General features: G+C 46.5%; 1 protein-coding gene and 2 pseudogenes across 1 annotated transcript; 1 reads left to right on the top strand and 2 right to left on the bottom strand.

Annotated features, from left to right (window-relative positions):
- Positions 1-1028: 1028 nt before the first annotated feature.
- LOC117192182 lies at positions 1029-3562 on the bottom strand (annotated as a pseudogene).
- Positions 3508-7820, bottom strand: LOC117193844 (annotated as a pseudogene).
- Positions 7821-12365: 4545 nt separating this feature from the next.
- On the top strand, positions 12366-12951 carry LOC117192190 (protein cutoff-like). Its single transcript, XM_033396861.1, has 2 exons — positions 12366-12592; positions 12651-12951. The coding sequence occupies exons 1-2, from the start codon at positions 12428-12430 to the stop codon at positions 12726-12728; spliced, it is 243 nt and encodes an 80-aa protein (XP_033252752.1). The 5' UTR covers positions 12366-12427; the 3' UTR covers positions 12729-12951.
- The last annotated feature ends 7092 nt before the right edge of the window (positions 12952-20043 follow it).

Raw genomic sequence — 20043 nt, 5'->3', positions numbered from 1 at the left:
ATAAAAGGAATTTTAATGCAAATTCCCACTAAATGTCCATATTCCAAAACTTTTCAAAACTTTCAAATAAACTTTATTGAACCCAATATACTAATCACATGGAATCTTCCAAAAACAACGCTAAACCAGAATTGTGTAAACCAAGAAATCATAGCGGAAGGAAATACCATTATAAAAATCTGCAACTGTTCAATCCAATTAAATGAATTTACAATATCAAACACAATGTTAGATTTTGCCCAGATTGTTTATGTCAACAACAACATAACTAAAATAAAACCCCTGTCGTATGTCCAAACTAATGAAATAATTATGCAATACACCAAATATAGTAACCTATTACAAATAAGTCTACTAATTTCATTTGTCATAATTATATTAGTACTACTAAGTTATGTAGCTGTTAAATTTAAGAAAACTTCTAAAAGAGTCACGGTTAAATGTATTAACCCTATAATAGAAGCAGAAGAGGAACCAACCTCAGCCACCGCACTTGACACCCCGTCACTATACCCGAGGGTAATCGCCTAGGGACAGGCTAATAACAAACGTTGGGGGAGTGAAATATCCATAATTCCCCACATCCCATACACATTATGTGTGAAATATCCATAATTCCCCACATCCCATACACATAATGTGTACTTGAGATTCTTGGCATCACGGGCCAAAACGATGGGCTTGTCACCAACAAAATCGTAGCCGTATTCGTTCAATTCGTGCTGGAAGTCGTCCTTGGAGCTGATGGCAAAGCTAATTTGGCCGGCAAATTCCTTGGCCACCTTGAGGACACGGTTGCGCCAGTAGTTGGTGCCCTTGGGATTCTTCTGGTAGTCGACGCTGTAGTAGGCGGTGATCAGGGGGTTCTGGAAGTCCCGCGAAGTGTCCTGGGTACGATGACCAACCAAGCCATGGCTGCAGAGATTGAACGAACGTAAATTAAGACTGTGCATACACATTATGTGTATGGGATGTGGGGAATTATGGATATGTCACTATATATAATTTAATACAATTTTTGTCCCATTAAGAATTTGAAGAGAATGCATTCGACTTTTACAAAAATATGGAAATGCTAGTTACACCGCCACTACACCACATTAACGACGCAGTTAGCAGTAAGAGTTAAGATTAGAGCCTGGAGCTTAGAGCTCGGTCTTCTTGGGCCTTCCGTCACGGTCGAAGCTCTTCAGTTCTGTGGTCGCCTCCTTGGCAATGTATTTGATGAAATCATCGACCTCGCGACCCCCGTTGTAGCTTACGGGCTTATTCTTCGAGTCCTTGGGGAGCCAGTAGAGTGTGGGGAATCCACGCACATTGAACTGTGGTGGCACATCGTTGGCCGTGGCATCCATTTTGAAAATGACCACATCCTCGTCTTGCAGTTTCTCGGCCAGCTCCTCGTAGATGGGAGTCAGCTTCTTGCAGTGGCCGCACCATGGGGCGTAGAACTCAATAAGTGTGTCCTTGCCGTTGTTGATCAGCAGATCGTCAAAGTTCTTAGCTACAGCCACCTTGACCGGAGTATCGTTCGACTCTGGGACGGGCTCGCTCTTGACATATGGCTCCAGTTCGTCGGCCAGCAGCTTCTCAACAAAATCTTGTAGGTTCTCCACGGAGAATTCGTCCTTCAGAGAGTACTTGAGATTCTTGGCATCACGGGCCAAAACGATGGGCTTGTCACCAACAAAATCGTAGCCGTATTCGTTCAATTCGTGCTGGAAGTCGTCCTTGGAGCTGATGGCAAAGCTAATTTGGCCGGCAAATTCCTTGGCCACCTTGAGGACACGGTTGCGCCAGTAGTTGGTGCCCTTGGGATTCTTCTGGTAGTCGACGCTGTAGTAGGCGGTGATCAGGGGGTTCTGGAAGTCCCGCGAAGTGTCCTGGGTACGATGACCAACCAAGCCATGGCTGCAGAGATTGAACGAACGTAAATTAAGACTGTGCTTGGGGGAGGATATAGAAAAGAGATCAGTTACTAATTCTCCTTGATGAAGGTGGTCAGGTCGGACTCAGCGCTTCCCTCAAACTTGACTGTGGAAACCTCAAACTTGTTGCTCAAATGTGGAGCACGGATCAGCACAATCTTATCGCTGTACGGAAGACAAGAGCCATCGAATACTTTGGTTATTTGTAACATGGGACAAAACTTAAAAGCTATTTTTTATTGCCGGAGGCGTAACAAATTGTATAAAGTATAATAAACGCATTTGCAGTCTTGACATGGCATCATTTACGTTTTACCATTCTTCTTCAACACCTCCTCGTCGCTGCTGTGGCCAAAGCGATACTTCTCGCGGTTCTTGTCGGCAAACTTGAGGAAGATCTTCGCCAGCTTGGAGTCAATGTCTTCAAAGCTACCGAAGATTGAGGTCTCCTTGGTGTCCAGGAACTTGGCGAGCTCCTCCACAGAGCGCACATTCTTAGAGGCAGGTCCAACTTGAGCGCGCATGTATTTCGCAATGCCGATGGCCTCACGTGGTCCGCTGTAGTCCTGCGACACTTCATCCTGACGGAATATTTTCAGTGTGGGATAGCCGCTCACTGAGTACTTGCTGCAGGTCTCCTTGCCAGCCTCGGTACAGACAACCTTGGCCAGCTTAATTGGTGGATCATCATCCTTGACGAGCTCAGCCGCCTTGGCATACTCAGGCTTGAGGCGCTTGCAGTGGCCGCACCTATAAGAACAGAAAAAGTCTATTAGGACACGTCACAGTCTTTTCTCGAACAAATTTAGCTAGTTCATCATTTTTATCACGACAACAGGAAGACATGTTACCCAAAAAGTCGAATAGTTTGTAATTATAGCATGGGGTGCGTATACTTATCAGTTGGGTTGCCTTATCATGCACTCTTATTGCTAACAACGTCTAATTAAACTGCTTATGTTCCAGAGCTGATAAGCCCAACGATGCGGGGATTAAATGTAATTTAAAAACTCTTTCACTGCTCTCCGGGGAGATGGAAATCGGCCACCGGCCGGCAAGCCCACATACAAAAACCGTATGCACTCGTATCTGGAAATGATAGCTTTGAAGTTTTCTCCTAATAATCTACTCACACTCATATGCGAACAAAGAGATAGCTGTATTGACACATTAGCTGGTTGAAGCTGCCTGCCCTCTACCCTACGTCTCTTAAAATGGCCGCTCTGATACCGACTTTGTAGTCGCAGATTTTTTTTTTTTTCTTCTGTTTCGACCCTCTTCTTAACGCTGAAGTGTACTTTTAATTCGATTCTTCGCAGCGCAATTTAATTAAAAAGCAGACGCAACAAGCTGATTAAGGTAATCGCACTCCCGACCTGCCACGCCCGCTCCCCTCACACCACACACACGCACTTACCAGGGAGCATAGAACATAACAATGTCGTCTCCTGCTGCTTCAGTGTGGATGCGAAGTTGTCGTCCCCCAGGTCCAGGACATCACTCTCGGCGGCTGATGTAGTGGCAATGTAGCCGAAAATTAGCATGGCAGCTTCCAGACACCGCATTTTAATCATGTTTAGTCAGTACTACAATCTGAAGCAAATATATTTCTCGACTCGGCAACTGCCTGCTGCGACTAGACTAACTGTGCTATGTAGCCGTGTACTAGACCGGTAAATTTCTTTATAGCGATTGATAAAATTCGGATGTGCTTTCACTAGTGTCTGCGTCTCGGCAATGTAAAGCTCTCGATTGTCGTCCAGCACGCGATTGAGCGCTTCCAGAATGTCGGTGGAGGCCAGATTCAGTTCGTCCAAGATGATCCAGTAACCCTGACGCATGGCCTGCACGAGGACACCCTCCTGGAAAGTGAGCTTGCCCTCCAGATCGGCCGCATAGGTGCCAATGTTCTCCTGAAGGTCGGTATGCTCGTGGTTGTTGATGCGCAGACAGCGATTGCCACTTCGGCGGGCCACGTAGTCGATAAGACTAGTCTTGCCGGCACTGGTGGGTCCCTAGAGCAGGATGGACAGCTTGCCAATCGATATGATGCGCGCGAGATCTTGCAGATTCTTTTGGACGCTCTCCGTGAGGATGTAGTGGGAGCAGGACTGCTGCTCCAGGCCCCCCAGCTGTATCCAGTAGCCCTCGAACTGTAGATAGTTCTCTCCCAATCGGGGCAGCTGCTTGCTAAGCACGGCCTTGGCATTGCTCAGCAGGGCATTCCGAATGAGCAGCAGCACCACATGATGCGACTCCGGATCCAGCTGGGTGAGAAAACTCAGGCAGAAGCTCTCGTACAGATTCCGCTCAATGGAGCCGCACAGATTCCGAGCACTGATGCGCAGACTGCGGCACAGGGTGCGCAAAGAGTAGACGGGACGATTGCACAGGCCATCGTTCAGCTGGTGCTCGGAGAGGCGACGCAGTGACTTGTAGAGCTGGACAATGCTGTGCACGGACTTCCGCTGGATGCCCGTGTTGGCCAAATAGTCACTCACCAGCAGACTGAGGTACGCGTCCGTCGTCAGTTCGTCCACAAAGAATTCGGTAAATCGATTGCGTATGCCCACGGGCAGATCCTTCTTGCCAATGTCCGTGTTGGGGTTCATGCAGGCGAAGATGCGAAAGTCCGGATACCGCTTGACGGGCTTGAAATCGCCCCGCTCCAGCAGCACAACCGATCCCTCTGGCTCTAGGATGGTCGACAGGCATTCCAGGGTCTCGGCCGATGCCAAATTGATCTCGTCCAGCAGCACCCATTCGCCTTTGCTGATGCAGTTCACCAGGGAACCGGGTATGAAGGCAAACGAAATGTTAATGCTCTTGTCCAGCTGTGTCTGCAGCTTCTGCAGCTTCTCGCAAAGCGTGCGCCAACGCGGCACCATCTGGTGGCTCTTTAGATCCGTGTTCCTGAACACCTGATAGCACAGGCTGATCATAGTGCGTATGATGACACTGTGCCGGCCGCTGTTGTAATGCGTGGCAAAGATCCGTAGGAACTGCATGTTCATCTCGGCATTGAAGGTCTCGCAGAGCAAGTGCACGTAGTTGAGTTCGACGGGCTTGAATCCGCCCACGAGATCCGAGACATCCGACTGGTTCATGTTCACGACGACCAGCTTGTGTTCGGTGCGCTCGGCCAGATACTGCACGGAGGAGGTCTTGCCCCCACCCGTCTCCCCCACCAGCAGCACGGGCTCCGAGTGGCTCACACAGACGGCAATCCGTTCCAAGATGCAGCTGGCGAGACGTGTAAACGAGAAGGTGGCACGCTTGACGCTGGTCTGGCCGATGGCCCTCCTGGTCTGCTCGGTTAGTTTCTGTCGCTTCAGGTCTTGCTCTGAGAGCTGCTCCCCATTCTCATTATTGGACAGCAGCTCGGACTTGGCCAGGAGACTGGCACGTCCGATCTTGATAATCTCCAGTCCAAAATCCACATCAGGTTTGTATTCATTAGCGAAATGCTCGCATCTGGAGCGAATGATGCCCAACTTGGCGCCGATGCTCGTGATCAGCGTGATCTTCTCCCTACTATGCGGCAGATACGAACAGAATACATCGACGGCATTCTGGAACATAAAGTAGGCACACTCGGCGCTGGTCACCGAGAACTGGGCATTCGAACGCTGGCACAGCTTGACCAGATCCCGGGTCGAGACCAGGCGGCCCGAGTTCGGACTGGATGAGAGTGTGACCTGCTTAAAGGGCAGCGCCACGTACTTCTCCGTGTTGTCCGCCTTGTCGTTCGAATCCTGCTGACGCAGATTGTCGGCGGCCATGTGATTGCCACTGGAGAAGGTAAGGAACACGTCCACCACTCGATTGGCGACGGTCGCCAGCTTGGGATAGTTGGTGCTGACCACCTTGCACAGCTCGTTGCGGGAAAGCGGCAAAACGTTGATCGTATACAGATATTTATACAGCAGCGAATAGAGCGATTTCTGTCCCGAATTGCTGGCCGATTTGTTGGTCCTAAAACAGAGAAAATGTTTAGGATAAAGATGCTTTGAATGCTCCATGGACTCTTACCGCACTGTGACAAACAATTGAAATCCTGGCTCAATCTTCACAGAGTCGCGAAAGCCGGGAACGCTCAGGCACTGCCTCTCCAGCAAACTGTTCAGAATTGTGTAGGTGTCTTGGGTGGCGGCATCCAGATCCTCCAGCAACAGCCAGAAGCCATGCATGACAGCCTTAAAGTGCAAATAATCATTCATATAATAGAACCCTCGTTCAGTTTAATCAATTCCTTCTCACCTGCGTGAGGACACCAGGAAGCCAAACGAATTCCCCAGGCACATCTGTGCAGCGATATTGGCCCAATTGCATTTTGCTGTCGGTCTGGTCGCCCAGCTGTATCCGTAGAAAGACATGCTTTTGCGACATTTCACCCAGATCCAGCAATGCCTGGTCGATGGGAAGGTCCTCCTCCAGTTTCCGCTTCTTTTCTTTCCCCTTTTTTCCTTTTTTTGGTGTCAACAATTTGTCCTCCTCTTCAGCCTTTCGCAGCGCCTTTTCGCGAGTGTCAATCTCCTTGGGCTTGTGGCAAATGTGTCCCGTCTTGCGGGCCAGATACTCAATAAGCGTCGTCTTGCCACAGCCCACAGGACCGGAGAGGCAAATCGGCTTGGCCGCTGCGACGCCGAGGGCAATGCTCCGCAGATTTACAACCGTCGAATCCACCTTTACAATGCGATCGTAGCAGCCGTCAGTGCTTGCATAGAATTCCTGATTCTTCTTGTTGAATGTCGGCAAGAGTACGCCCTCAATGTTGGTCACACTCTGGTTGAGGCTCAGGCTCAGCATCTGTTCAGGCGTTTCGTCTTCGGGAGAATAGCAGCAGCCCTCGTCCTGCCTGGCTACGGCCCATGACTGTTCCTTCTCGCGTTCAAATCGGAGCTGTGCTTCTGTGGATATCTTGGCATTTTGGGCATTCCGCTGTGTTGGGCTCATATTCGTGAGCATGGCCATGATGTAGTTGCAGTAGAGTTGTATCATCGGGCAGGGGGTCTCGAGGTGCGAGTAGGTGGCAATGAAGCCGGACCAGTCCCACAACTCACGGAAGTAGGACGTGTCACTTCGCAGCAACTGGTAGCAACATTTCAAGAGCTCCAGTTCATCTATCTTTTGGCTGGCCTTTGCGTTCTTTGCCCTTTTGCTGGGGACACTGCTGGAATTACTTTGGCTTTTCTCGAACGGTGCTGGCTTGTTGTGGAAGTAGCTCTTTGCAAACCTATACGGGTGTCAGAGAGAATGTGTGCTTTTGAGACAGGTCATCCGATACAGGGACCTCTACTCACCTCTGCGCATCCACAGAGATGTCCATTAGCTTTGACAGGGTGATGCACTCCTTATGATATTGATGGATATCGTCTCCAGCCGAGTCCCATCGCAGGGCCATGCTTAGGAGCAGCAACAGTTGCTCCTCAAAGCTCACTGCCAAGGGTACCTTGTAGGCCGGACACGCAAGTTGCTCGCTGAGACTGCAGAACAGACGTTCCACGTCTTGAGGCACATATTTCTAAAGTGGAGCAAAGGTTTGTAAAGTAAAGTGTGTTTTTTATTAAAATATGATCACACTCTTACCTTCTTTCTGATGAACTTCTGTACATTTTGAACAAACAAATTGTCTTGGGGCTCGTTGGCAGTCAACTGCAGAAGTCGCTGTGCACAAAATCGTAGCTTGAAGGCATTTACCTCCATTGCCTTGGTAGCCGGTCAACTGTATTCGGATACTGTTATTTCTTTCGAGCTACTTTTAACTGCTTTCTAATTAATTTCAGAGGTCAGACCCGGGAATGAGCAAGCAACACACGCGAATTTGAAACACGTGCAGCGCACCTTGCAATGGTTGCCACACAGTTCAATGCGAACATCTGTGTGCGGCAGTCTGGCAACCTTCCGGTTTGTTTAGGTTTGGCATCCCCAAAACCGGCTGTTCGGAGCAGAACCCAGCCGATTAGCTGCTTGCCAAATAGCACCTAATTCTTGGCCCTCAGCCGCTTATTTTGTTTGTTACTTATGTCTATGTCACTCATTTGTTTGTTAAAGCTTTGCGCTTGCTTGCCCTGCTAAACGCTCTCTGCCAGCTCGCTCTTCGCTATCTCCGCTTTGCGTCTGCCTACCGACGTCGGCCGAGCGAAGCTGCGCTTGGCGATCGGAGCGGCAATGTAAAGGGCAGGCAAGCCACACTTGCAATTTGGAAGTCACGCATTAAAGAACATATCGTAATTTTATTTCTGCGCCGAGTTTTGTTTAATTCGAAATAATTAGTCGCCCGATTGGGCATAAAAAACATTATCTCCACATAAAATTTGGTGACCCCGACGTGATCTCTGAGTTGCCTTGTCAATTAATAATCATTCGCGATCGACATTCGTTAGCCCTAGCAAATTTTCGGCGGTTAAGCACAATTCGGTGCTAAAACACACTTACATACACCTACATACACGCATTGCTGGCTATTAATTTCTCTGTCGCGACAATTTGGTCAGTGCAGTGCGGTAGGCAGTGCAGCGAACTCACTAATACACACAAGCGGAGTACAAAGCGGAATCGGACAGCTCGCACAGCCGCACAGCTAAAGGCATTAGCTGTAATCCCTTTGCTTTCGGTTCCCACGTTTATACGTATACAGGATGTCTTTTTCAGTCGTGCTGAGTGACTCTTTTAAAACCTCAACATGAAAGCACCTGAGCCTACCAATGTCGCGAACGCAGCAATGCCGAGTGATGTAGATTTCTACAAGCACAAGGCCGAGTCCATCGCGCGCCAACTAAAGGCCATGGATCGCTTTCTTACCAAGGAAGAGCTTGCCGAGTTAGATGAGGCAGAACTTCAAGCTCGCTTAGAGCAAATCGAGCGAATGAATGCGGATTTCGATGCCGCTCAAACGAGCCTTGAAAGGCTGGATTTCCTGCAGTTAGCCCATGATGCCCGGCTGGACTTTTCGAATGTTTATGTCAAGGTTAGGTCCAGGCTGTCGCGGGAGTTGATGGCTGCTCGCACGGTAAATGTTGCCAATTCAACGGCTCGGCATACTCTCGAGGGGAATTCGTCGTTGTTCGCCTATAATAGTATAGGCCGTTCTCGAATGCCCGAGTTGCAGCTTCCGCGATTCGGTGGGAACTACATGGATTGGCCAGAATTCCACTCGATGTTCTCGACAATGGTGCACAAAGACCATCGTATACCAATCATCGAAAGATTCCAATATCTTCGTGGATGTCTAGATGGTGCTGCGCTGGATACGATTCGTTCCTTGGAACTTTCTGAGGAGAATTACGACAAGGCGTTGAATTTACTGATGTTGCGATTCGATAATAAACTGTTACATTTTCAGGCACACGTCAAGGCTATTTTCGCGCTGCAAGGGGTGGAGAAGGGCTCGGCTATCGGCTTTCGCGCGCTTTGCGGCAAAATCAATTCGCACTTGCGTGTACTTCAGACCTTGGCGACCCCGCAGGAGATATCCGATGGGTTGCTGATCTTCATCATAGGCACGAAACTGGACCACAAAACAAAGGAGAAATGGGAAGAGAACTTGCCGACGTCAGGATTGCCTCGGTGGTCAAGCATGGCCGCATTTTTGGAAGCGAGATGTCGGATGCTGGAGAATTTGGGATCAGCCATGGCAACAAGTCCTAGTCAACAGGTGGGAGAAGACAAACCTGTCACCCTTATCACCTCCAGTAACGACCATCCTAACCCCATATGTAACCATTGCAATTCCTCCGAGCATTACATATCTAGATGTCAGGCATTCCTGAATCTCTCTGCGTTTGAACGATACAAAGAAGCAAAGAAGAGCCGCTTGTGTTTGAACTGCCTCAACAAAGGCCATGAATTGCAGAGGTGCAGGTCAGGACTTTGCAGGCATTGACAGGCCAAACATCACACGCTACTCCACATTCCATCGGGAACTGGTGCTTCATCTTCCTCTTCACCGGCCGAGGAATCGATCCAGCTAGAGGCCGCGACTGTGCTTCTAGCAAGCGGGTGTTCCAGCCCTCCCCCCTCGATCCAGAAATCTCAGCCTAGCCAGAACGTGTTGCTACCTACTGCCCTCGTCCATGTAACAGATCGTTATGGAGCACTTATCCCATGTCGTGCCATTTTGGATTCTGCATCACAGGCAAACTTTGTAACATCTAGACTTGCTGATCAGTTGCAGTTGGATCATCGCTCGTCTTATGTTCACATCTCTGGAATCGGAGATTCCATTCTACCTTCGAGCAAGTCTGTACATATAGTTGTACAATCCCAGGGCGAAAGCTATAGAGCTTCCTTCGCTGCAATTGTCGCCAACTCAATTACGGAAATGCAGCCTAACTTCGGCGTAGACGCAAAGGATTGGCCAATGCCGAATAATCTAAAACTAGCTGATCCTAATTTCTCCAAGCCCCAACGTATCGATCTGTTGATAGGTTCTGGTTTGTTCTTCGATTTAATGTGCGTCGGACAGATTCGACTATCAGCCCAATTGCCAACATTGCAGGAGACAAAACTTGGTTGGATAGTATCAGGAAGCATTGATAGCTCGGAGAATAAGCGTGCAGCTTTAGCCGCTTTTGAAAATTCCTCGTGCATCTCTATTGACGATTTTCGACCCACAACGCTGGAGTACCAAAACTTAGAGCAGCAATGCAGGAAGCAGCTGCTCGAGTGCCAGGTGCAAGTGGAAAAACTGCGATCGGAGAATCAGGAACTGCAGCGCGAACTTTTCCATATATTAAAAACCTACATATCCACGCTAAATGAAATTCAACTTTCAACAATTTCTACATTGCCAAATTTCCTGCCATTCTATACAATTACAGAGGTTCCCGATGATCAAGACGTAATCACGACAAGCCGCCTTCGTAAAGAAGCGCCGATTGCTGCGTTCGACGATCATCCCAGCGTAGCCGCCAGCTGCGCCCAAGCAAGCATCTTCAAGAGGGCCGTTGGAAAAATAGCGGTTCTGCCCCTTCAGGATGGATCTGTTGAAAGCCTTTGCCTTCCAACGGGGGGTGAATGTTCGGAGCAGAACCCAGCCGATTAGCTGCTTGCCAAATAGCACCTAATTCTTGGCCCTCAGCCGCTTATTTTGTTTGTTACTTATGTCTATGTCACTCATTTGTTTGTTAAAGCTTTGCGCTTGCTTGCCCTGCTAAACGCTCTCTGCCAACTCGCTCTTCGCTATCTCCGCTTTGCGTCTGCCTACCGACGTCGGCCGAGCGAAGCTGCGCTTAGCGATCGGAGCGGCAATGTAAAGGGCAGGCAAGCCACACTTGCAAGTTGGATGTCACGCATTAAAGAACATATCGTAATTTTATTTCTCCGCCGAGTTTTGTTTAATTCGAAATAATTAGTCGGCCGATTGGGGATAAAAAACATTATCTCCACACCGGCGTTGCGCCAAATTGTTGTGAGTGGGAGTGGGAAGCACAGTAGAGCCTCCAAAATAATTGCTGAACCGGTGTGATTTGTAAAAGTTAAAAGCCAGCTTAGACAACACATTGCAACCTTGAACGATTAACGAAAGTTGTGTATTGGAAGAAACATTAATATGTTTGCAAGTATGCGCATAGTATTTAACGCTGCCATTTTTTTTGTTAAGCAACGCAAAACCAATTTTAGGAAAATTAAATCTTGCGTTTTCTGATGAATCCATGATGATTTCTGATGAAATATTATTAAATATAAAACCTCACGTTATTACCAAAGCGGACCGATGTGACTTTCCAGAATTTTCTAAGCCAGTGGTTCACGGGGGCTTCAGCTTATCGCCATATGGAATATTTGAGAACAATGCAAATCGCTTGCGCTACGTAGTCGTTCCAAAAATTAACAAATTCCAAGTGCACCTGGGGGACTCTGAGCCGAGTCCTCCGCGAAGTTTACTCTTATCGCAGCCAGGCTTGGACAACATACTATTGTACATGGAGAGCACTGGGACATCCCATCTAAGCGCAAAACTGGAGGTGGAAGTCAGTTACGACATTGTGTGCACCACCGAAGTTCTTGAACTAATCTTGAGGACTCCCTACGAAATGAAGGAGAACTGGACCCTCGCCGTGACCAAGTATCGAAACACGATTTACATCAGCCCCGTGGTTCTTGAGGATCTAAAAACTTCTCCCATGAAGGAACTGAATGCTGATTGGCTCGCAAAGCTTCGTAGGCACTTCCTATCCGGTAGGGCATTGGATTACCCATCCAACATTACTATTTAGTATTTTTTTTGTTTTTTTTTTCAGAGAATGCAAATGCAATGCCGAAACCATGCGACCCAATGGAACCGACTGGACAATACAACGGAGTGTTTTACTTCAGCATAAATGGCACACGTTTTATTTTCGATTCACCAGTTCTGGCCGAAGGTTTTAGGACAGGAAGTGACGGGAAGTAAATACGGGGCCTTGAATGTACATTTAAAATCGGTTTAAATTTGCTCTTATTCGCCTGCTAGTACAAATTATGTCTTTACGGAGCTGCAGTTTCGCCTAGACAGTATGAGCGTGGATGAATGGGCTACGCACAACCGTTGCGACGCCCTCAAGTGGTGGTCCAAGTGCTTTCTGGTGGGCATCGAAAACATTTACGTTGCTAATGTTAACCGCGACACCATCGCGCACACCATTAACAAGCTATCTGTGCGGCAACTTTGGAAGGATTGCGTTAGTACATATATACAATATACTCCGATTGAAATAACACTTTAATTTGTTTGCGCAGGAAAAGCCTGGTCACCGAATCTCTGTGTCAATTTCCTGCTGCGGCTGGTGGACCAGATTCGCGGCTTTATGTCGGTAGTCGACTGCCCCAAAACCGTGTATCTGATGAAGTTTGATGCTAGCCAGGGGGAGATCTCGTACACTTCGTATCTTGGCAGGAATCAGTATACCTTCATTCCCGATTGGTTTCGCATCATGTTGGACGAGCGCATGGAGGACCTAACCCACACAACACTTCATAAGAATTAAAGAAAATAATTTTTCATTTCATTGTTGAGTAGATAAATGAAGTTTTAAGTTTATTGTGACATCTTCATGCGGTTGGGTTTGTGTTCCTCTGCGTTATCATCATCACTACTATATAGTGACATATCCATAATTCCCCACATCCCATACACATTATGTTTATGTACAATTCATCCACCCCATCCACACAAGTAACAGGACCCCACTCAAGAATCAATAACTGTTTCTTCCCATACTCCAAGCTAGGGCCCCCCATAATATAAACAATGGACCACATTGTTTCATCAACATTAGAATCACGCCACTCTCGAGAAATCGATTCTTTAGAATCACGCCACTCATGAGGACCAATCAAAGCTAGACATAAAACCAGGAGTATCACATTCCTAGCTCCGTCATGTAATGCAACACCGATCGCCAGCAGTGGATGCCTTTCATCAAAGCCGACGCATCCCCAAATATCGATCCAGGCACGTACGCCACCGACACGAAGATGCAGCCGAGGAAAGCAACGCCCGAAGCCAGAGTCGGGAGTTCCAAGAGAAGGGCTCATGGAAACTAGCCAGCAGCAGAGAGATCAGTTCCGTTTGAGACAAGCAGACCCAAAGTCAAGTCGGGGAATTCATTTAAATCTTGTGACATAAAGATATTTAAGTTGTAAAATAAGTCTTTTTTTTTAAACTTAAAATCGAGTTGCGGATATTTAACTGGCGCAGTCGGTAGGATTTCGTTTAAAATCAACTCCTATATTTCGGTAATGGTCAGCTTGTGTAATTTCTAATTAATGTGATCACGTAATCCCGGAATCGTTAATAAAATTGTGAAATCCGCCAAAGAACCTATGTGTTACGAGCACATACGATTTGCAAAACTAAAATTAAGTGAACTGAAGTAAGCGGAGATAGTGATCCACCAAGAACAGTGAAACACTAAATACAAAATCAAAAAACTTACAAGTGAACCAAAATAAAGTTAAAAACTACTGAAAACAAAACAAAACCCAATCAACACCAACAACATGGCGTTACCACCACTATCATTGAGCGAAATCCACTTGAACCAGGCACTGCTGTCGATCAGACAAATACCTGCCTATGACGGTTCATCTGGACAGCTAAGCTCATTTATCAAACGAATCGAATATGTATGCGGATTATATCCAACTGAAGATCTTCGCCAACAAAGGATCCTATTTGGAGCGACCGAGATCCAACTGTCAGGAGAGGCACAACGCATATCGCAAATGATACAACCCAACACGTGGCTCGAACTGAAGACGGCGCTGATCAACGAGTTCAAAAATCACACACCATATGAAGAACTCTTACGACAACTATACACCACCAGATTCAACGGCAGTCTTCGTAAGTTTATAGAAGAATTAGAGATAAAAGCATTATTAATAAACAATAAGCTAAACTTAGAAAACATACCAGAAAATAATGTCATTTATAAAAACGCTTTGAACAACACAATTAAAGATGTCATTACTCGAAAACTTCCTGACAGAACGTTCATGACCTTAGCAAGAAAAGATATTACCACATTGTCTAATCTTAAGAAGGCAGCACAAGAAGAAGGATTGTACGAAGCTAGTACAACAGGTTCAGGTACAAATAAAGATCAATCGAAATCGTCTCAATCAAATCGAAAGAATGTTGGAAACTATTATCCAAATTATAATACTACTAACTATCACAATCAAACTCAGAGTTCATCTGGAACAGGTCAGACTAATCGAACAAATCAAAATCAAAATTCCCAAAATCCTGGATTATACAATGAGTTAAAAGGTGTAAAATGAATCAAGGTAGGGCTCAGAATCCATTCAATCAGCAAATATCTCAAAACCAAGCTAGTGGGAGTGGACCCAACCAACCTACTAAAAGAGGGAGGGAGAGCCAGAGTGGCCAAACGAAGATGGACGTAAATTTTCATCAAGCCGCCTCGGAAGAAACCGAGGAGGACCCTATATAAACATTACCATTAATAAAAGAATATTAAGGTGTATCGCTGACTCGGGATCATCGATCAACATCATGAAAGAAAATTATACAGATTCCGAGATAAAAGACGATAACCTTACGGTCCATACCATCAATGGATCTGTCCGTTTAACTAAGAGTATAATGAGGAATGCGAACAAAACATGTCCGTCCGAACAAAAGTTCTACATACATAACTTTTCCGAAAATTATGATATTTTATTAGGAAGAGAATACTTGATGGCAAGTAAAGCCGTCATCGATTACAGAAATGACACTGTAACACTAGGAGCTAGGTCGTACCCAATCATTCAGAGTGGAGAAGCTATTGAAGCCGGCAAGACCGCACAGAAGTTGTAGCGGGCCTGAAGCGACGTAGAAGAAGTCGATAGGTTTGGCGGGAAGGCTTAATCGGGTAAGATTTGAAAGAAAAATTTAAAGTCAAGACCATGATATCGATCTCGGGGCCAGGGATACATGCTGCCACCCTTTGACCTGTTAACAGGCGCAGGGTTACTTTGACCTGTTAACGCGCAGAGATGCTTTGGACATCTGACAGGCCATGTCAAATTCCTTTTCCGGTTAAAGATCTCGTCGAGAACGGGTGTGCGCGCAAACGAATCTTTTGTAAGAAGTGCCATCATAGGAAAATTCCATTGTGAAACAACTCGACACGGTACGGAAAAGACATACCTTTCGGTTGATCGCGATATTTTGGGTGAGTGCGATTGGAAAAATCCACAGAACAGGTTTTCATCTGATTTTCTGCAGCTCACGCACCCGCTGATTCCCTTGCTCGTACAAGTGGAGTGACGGGGCACGGGAGTCTCGCGACGGATCCCGCTCGGAGGAAAGCTTCAAAGACCGGACGGTTTTTCGCTTATTGCGTGGGGCAGCGACCCACGCTATTTAAAGGCACCCCATCGTCCAGTCGCCGGCTAAGTAAGCCGCAGAGCGAAGTCAGCCGGGGGCTGGAATAAGCAAACGCCTTCCCGCTTGGGACCCTTCGCCTGCGAGGAGCACCCTAGACAGGGTTAAACAGCAGCGCGCGCCAAGGCGCGTGGAGAAGAAGCAGGAGCAAATCAGGGATGCTGCAGTGCTAAAGCCACCTGCGGCCTTCGTTTTCTTGGTTGCCCGAGCGCAGACCATGCTGCAGTGCTAAAGCCACCTGCGGCCTTCGTTTTCTTGGTTGCCGAACGCAGACCATGCTACAGTGATAAAGCCAACTGCGGCCATCGTCTTCCTGGTTGCCCAATCGTCGGCCAAACAGAGGCAGAATTCTCCGCCTTCGGCTGTCCTCTTCGCCCCGACTCTGTCCAGGATTCCTCTTCCAGCAGCTTCAGGATGCACAGTTCACCAAATCATAGGGTTCAGCGGATGCTAGCCTCGTCTATTACCATCCTAATGTTTAAAGTATAAAACGAGGTGGAACGTTGTGAGTTGCTGCGGACACCGCAACTCTACAGTTATACCCGATACTAAGTCAGTATGGCTCTCCTGCGGCAGACGCCGCTAATATTGAACCACACGACAAAGAGTGCGTGCGAGAGAGACAGAAAATCAGTCTGAGCGTGACGTCGGGCGCTGCGTAGCCACTGAAAATTGATTTCTTGCTTTTGGCTACAAAAATGATCCGATCTGATCCAGATTCAGCAATCTGATAGATATGGTCATTATCTATGATTCTGCGTTTTTAGTTTTCTCGAATGTGCAATATTGTGGATGCAACAGATTTTCGTCCTTTGTGTGGGCGGAAGGGGGTGGGGCGAAATTCTGAGATATACGTTTTATAGTGAGATCTAACAGAAGTGCGGATATCAAATTTGGTTACTCTAGCCTTAATAGTCTCTGAGATTTGTGGATGCCCCAGATTTTCGTCCTTTGCGGGGGCGGAAGGGGGTGTGGCGAAATTTAAACACGAAACGGTCAAGGTCCGATATCACAGGAGTGTGGATACCAAATTTGGTTGCTCTGGCTCTTATAGGTTCTGAGATCCTTGAACTCATATTTTGCAAATGACAAAACCGACCATGAAACCTGTGTGTTAGAGAGAGACAGAGCAAGAAAGAATGAAATTGTTTTCTTGCTTCTGGCTATAATCACTATACGATCTGGTTCAGATTTTGCACTGTAAAAGATATGGTCATCCTCTACGATTCTGCGTTTTTTGGTTTTATCGTATCTTTAAAAATGTGGATGCCACAGATTTTCGTCCTTTGTGGGGGCGGAAGTGGGCGGGGCGAAGTTTTGAAATATTTCTGTAGCAGTGACATATTACAGAAGTCTGGATCCAAAACATCGTTGCTCTAGCTCTTATAGTCTTTGAGCACTAGGCGCTGAAGGGGACGGACGGACGGACGGACAGACAGACAGGGCTCAATCGACTCGGCTATTGATGCTGATCAAGAATATATATACTTTATGGGGTCGGAAACCATTCCTTCTGCACGTTACACACATCCACTTTTACCACAAATCTAATATACCCCAATACTCATTTTGAGTATCGGGTATAAATATCACAAAATTTTTATATTCATGAAGAATAATTATCAGCCAACCTCATTAACGTTCAAGTTCCCACTGGGAGTTCGGGAAATGTGTTCAGAAGTTGCAGTTATAAGTATTGTTAAGACATCGCTAGTTTAATTCATTTTCGTTACACATTCGTTAAACTCATATCATGCTTAAGCAATCTTTATAAACATTCACAAGCTATTGTTGTCAGTTAAGTTCGGATTGAATTGTCAGGGAGAAAATTCCCCCAAAAGTTCTGTGGCTCCACATACAAGGAGTAGGTCGAAGTTAGGAATTCTGAGTTGTAGCAAGAGATAGAGTATCCGTACTGTAAACCACCTTTCCGAATTAACGCTTGTTTTCAGCCTACGCCGAAAGATCGATCTTTCGTCGTTGGAAATTGAACAGTGAGTGAGTAAGCATACCTTCCAAAAGTTGAAATGTACGTAGTTTTGAAAACCAACTGATCCTTGCCCAATCTCACGAATTTGAAACCTCTGCCCCCTGCCTATTGAGGCCTTGCCTTGAGCGATCTGATCGTTGGCATCTCGTTAGAGATGCCATCTGCATCCGGTCATCGACTGAACTCCGCATAGGAGATCACGTTATGTCAGCCAGACCGCCTCTTTGATTTTCGACTTATTCGGAAGTTAAAAGATTTAATGATTTTTCCACATTGGTGCGAAAAGCGAAAGTAACGAACTTAAAGTATTCAATGATTTTCCCATGTTATGCGAAAAGCGAAATTTATGAATTTAATTAGAATTTAACCCGAATTACAGTCTTATTATATATATACTCATTACATTATCAAATATCCTTATATACCCAACCATTACGAATCACCTATTTTTAGTAGTTATTAAGATCATTTACTATGTTGCCATATCGGATTTAATTTTTGTTTTAAGGAAATAATGTTGAAGTTTAGATAGAAGAACAAAATGGACTCAATGCTAGCTCGCGCGTTTTCGTAAAAGTTCAAAAGGGGTCATCGAATAACGGCTATTCCGTGAGGATGACCAATGGCAGGGTGGGTTCAGACTCCGCATAACATCTGCGGACATATACACCGATGTCTCTCCGTTTTCCTTGGTTCTCACTTCCCTTTCCTCTTTATCCTTCTTTCCTTTCGCTTCCCTCTCTCTTCCTGTTCTCTATCCTCTTTAGCTTCGTATCTTCTTCTCGTCAAATCTACCGTTCTAGCATAAGTCGCAGCACGCTAAATTCTGGCAATATTATTGGTAATTGAAGCCTCGAGTCTGGGTTGATCTGAGGGAGCAACAACTCCACCCCCAAAGCCGACGAGCTAGAGCCGGATAATTATTAGCGTGCCCAGCTCTCTCAAATCGTAACGCCCGTTTTCGAACAGGACTCGTTGCACGTTACAGTTATAATTATTAATAATATTAAAAGTGGCGCCCAACGTGGGGCCCCAGTGGGTACTTCGAAATATTCCACGGGGACTCCTGGATGATTAGATAGATTCTTTCATTTTTTCCCTTTTCTAAATTTTCCGCTTTTATTTACGGGAGGAGTTATTGCCGTGTTAGAGTCCGCTTGGAAGACAGATAGAGAGAATACCCGTATTCCCTTCTGACCGCGGATTACTGGTTCGGTGCCGATTTTTCCAAATATGCAAGCGACGTTAGGCCACTTTAAGCAGAGGAATTGCAGGACGAGATCGACTCCGGTTGACCACCTGACCCTGTAGAGAGTGCCGCGTCATTGGCTTATTGGTGTTCAATGTTAGATTGGTTCTTTTACGCTGCCGCGTCGGAAAATAAATAGACAGCTTTCGAGGGTCTCTTTATCCACGGTCGCTGGAGAATATCTTCGGTTGATTTTTCTGAAGAAGCATTAGAGGTAGCCATCGAAAGCTGGAAAACCGACAAACCGTTGTTGAACAGTTGTCTGTCCGCTTCGGTGTGAGCTGCTGACGGGAACATCGTTCGTTTTGAGGAATAAGTCTGGAGATTCCTGACTGCCCACGACCAAGCGATTTACTTGAGAGTAGTAACTCTAATCTTTTTCCGTGGTGAGGGAGATATCGGTTGTATGATTAGGACCTTACGATTCGCTGCGTAGCTGCATTGAGTTCAAGCTAGTCCAAGTTAGTTCAAGTGAGTTCAAGTTAGTCAATTGAGTTCATCATTGGTATTAAAGTTATTATCGGAATTGTAGGTGAATAAAACAAAGTTAGGAAGAATTATAGGCACGACTTTGAGTATAGTATTTCTGGCCATGGGTTTGTACAGATCTCCCGGAAAGGAAGCCCAAGGGGCAGGTGAAGGCGTCAGCCCGCTGTGCGCGCTGTGCCAGAAAGCCATACTGACCACGGATGAGGTATTCCGATCGGTTTGCGAGCACGTGTTCCATCTTCCCTGTATGACCACCCATTTAAAGACTAGCAATGTTTGCCCGGTATGTAAAGGCAGGTGTAGAACTGTAAGCGGGGCGGTGCCGAAGGTAGTAGCGCAAAATCCTCGCGCTCAGTCTAAGGAACGTGCAAAAGGGGGAGAAGAAGCGAGCTCTTCTAAAAATATAGATCTGGTGGCAATGGAACAGATATTGCTCACTTCACTAAGCAAACGAATGGCAGAACTGATTCAAAGCTCGGTAGTTGATTCAATGCAACAGTTAACC

This window comes from Drosophila miranda (assembly GCF_003369915.1).
Source record: "Drosophila miranda strain MSH22 chromosome Y unlocalized genomic scaffold, D.miranda_PacBio2.1 Contig_Y2_pilon, whole genome shotgun sequence".
NCBI classification, from domain to species: domain Eukaryota; kingdom Metazoa; phylum Arthropoda; class Insecta; order Diptera; family Drosophilidae; genus Drosophila; species Drosophila miranda.
Note: the sequence above shows the minus strand (reverse complement) of the source record. Positions and strands in the feature narration are given on the sequence as shown.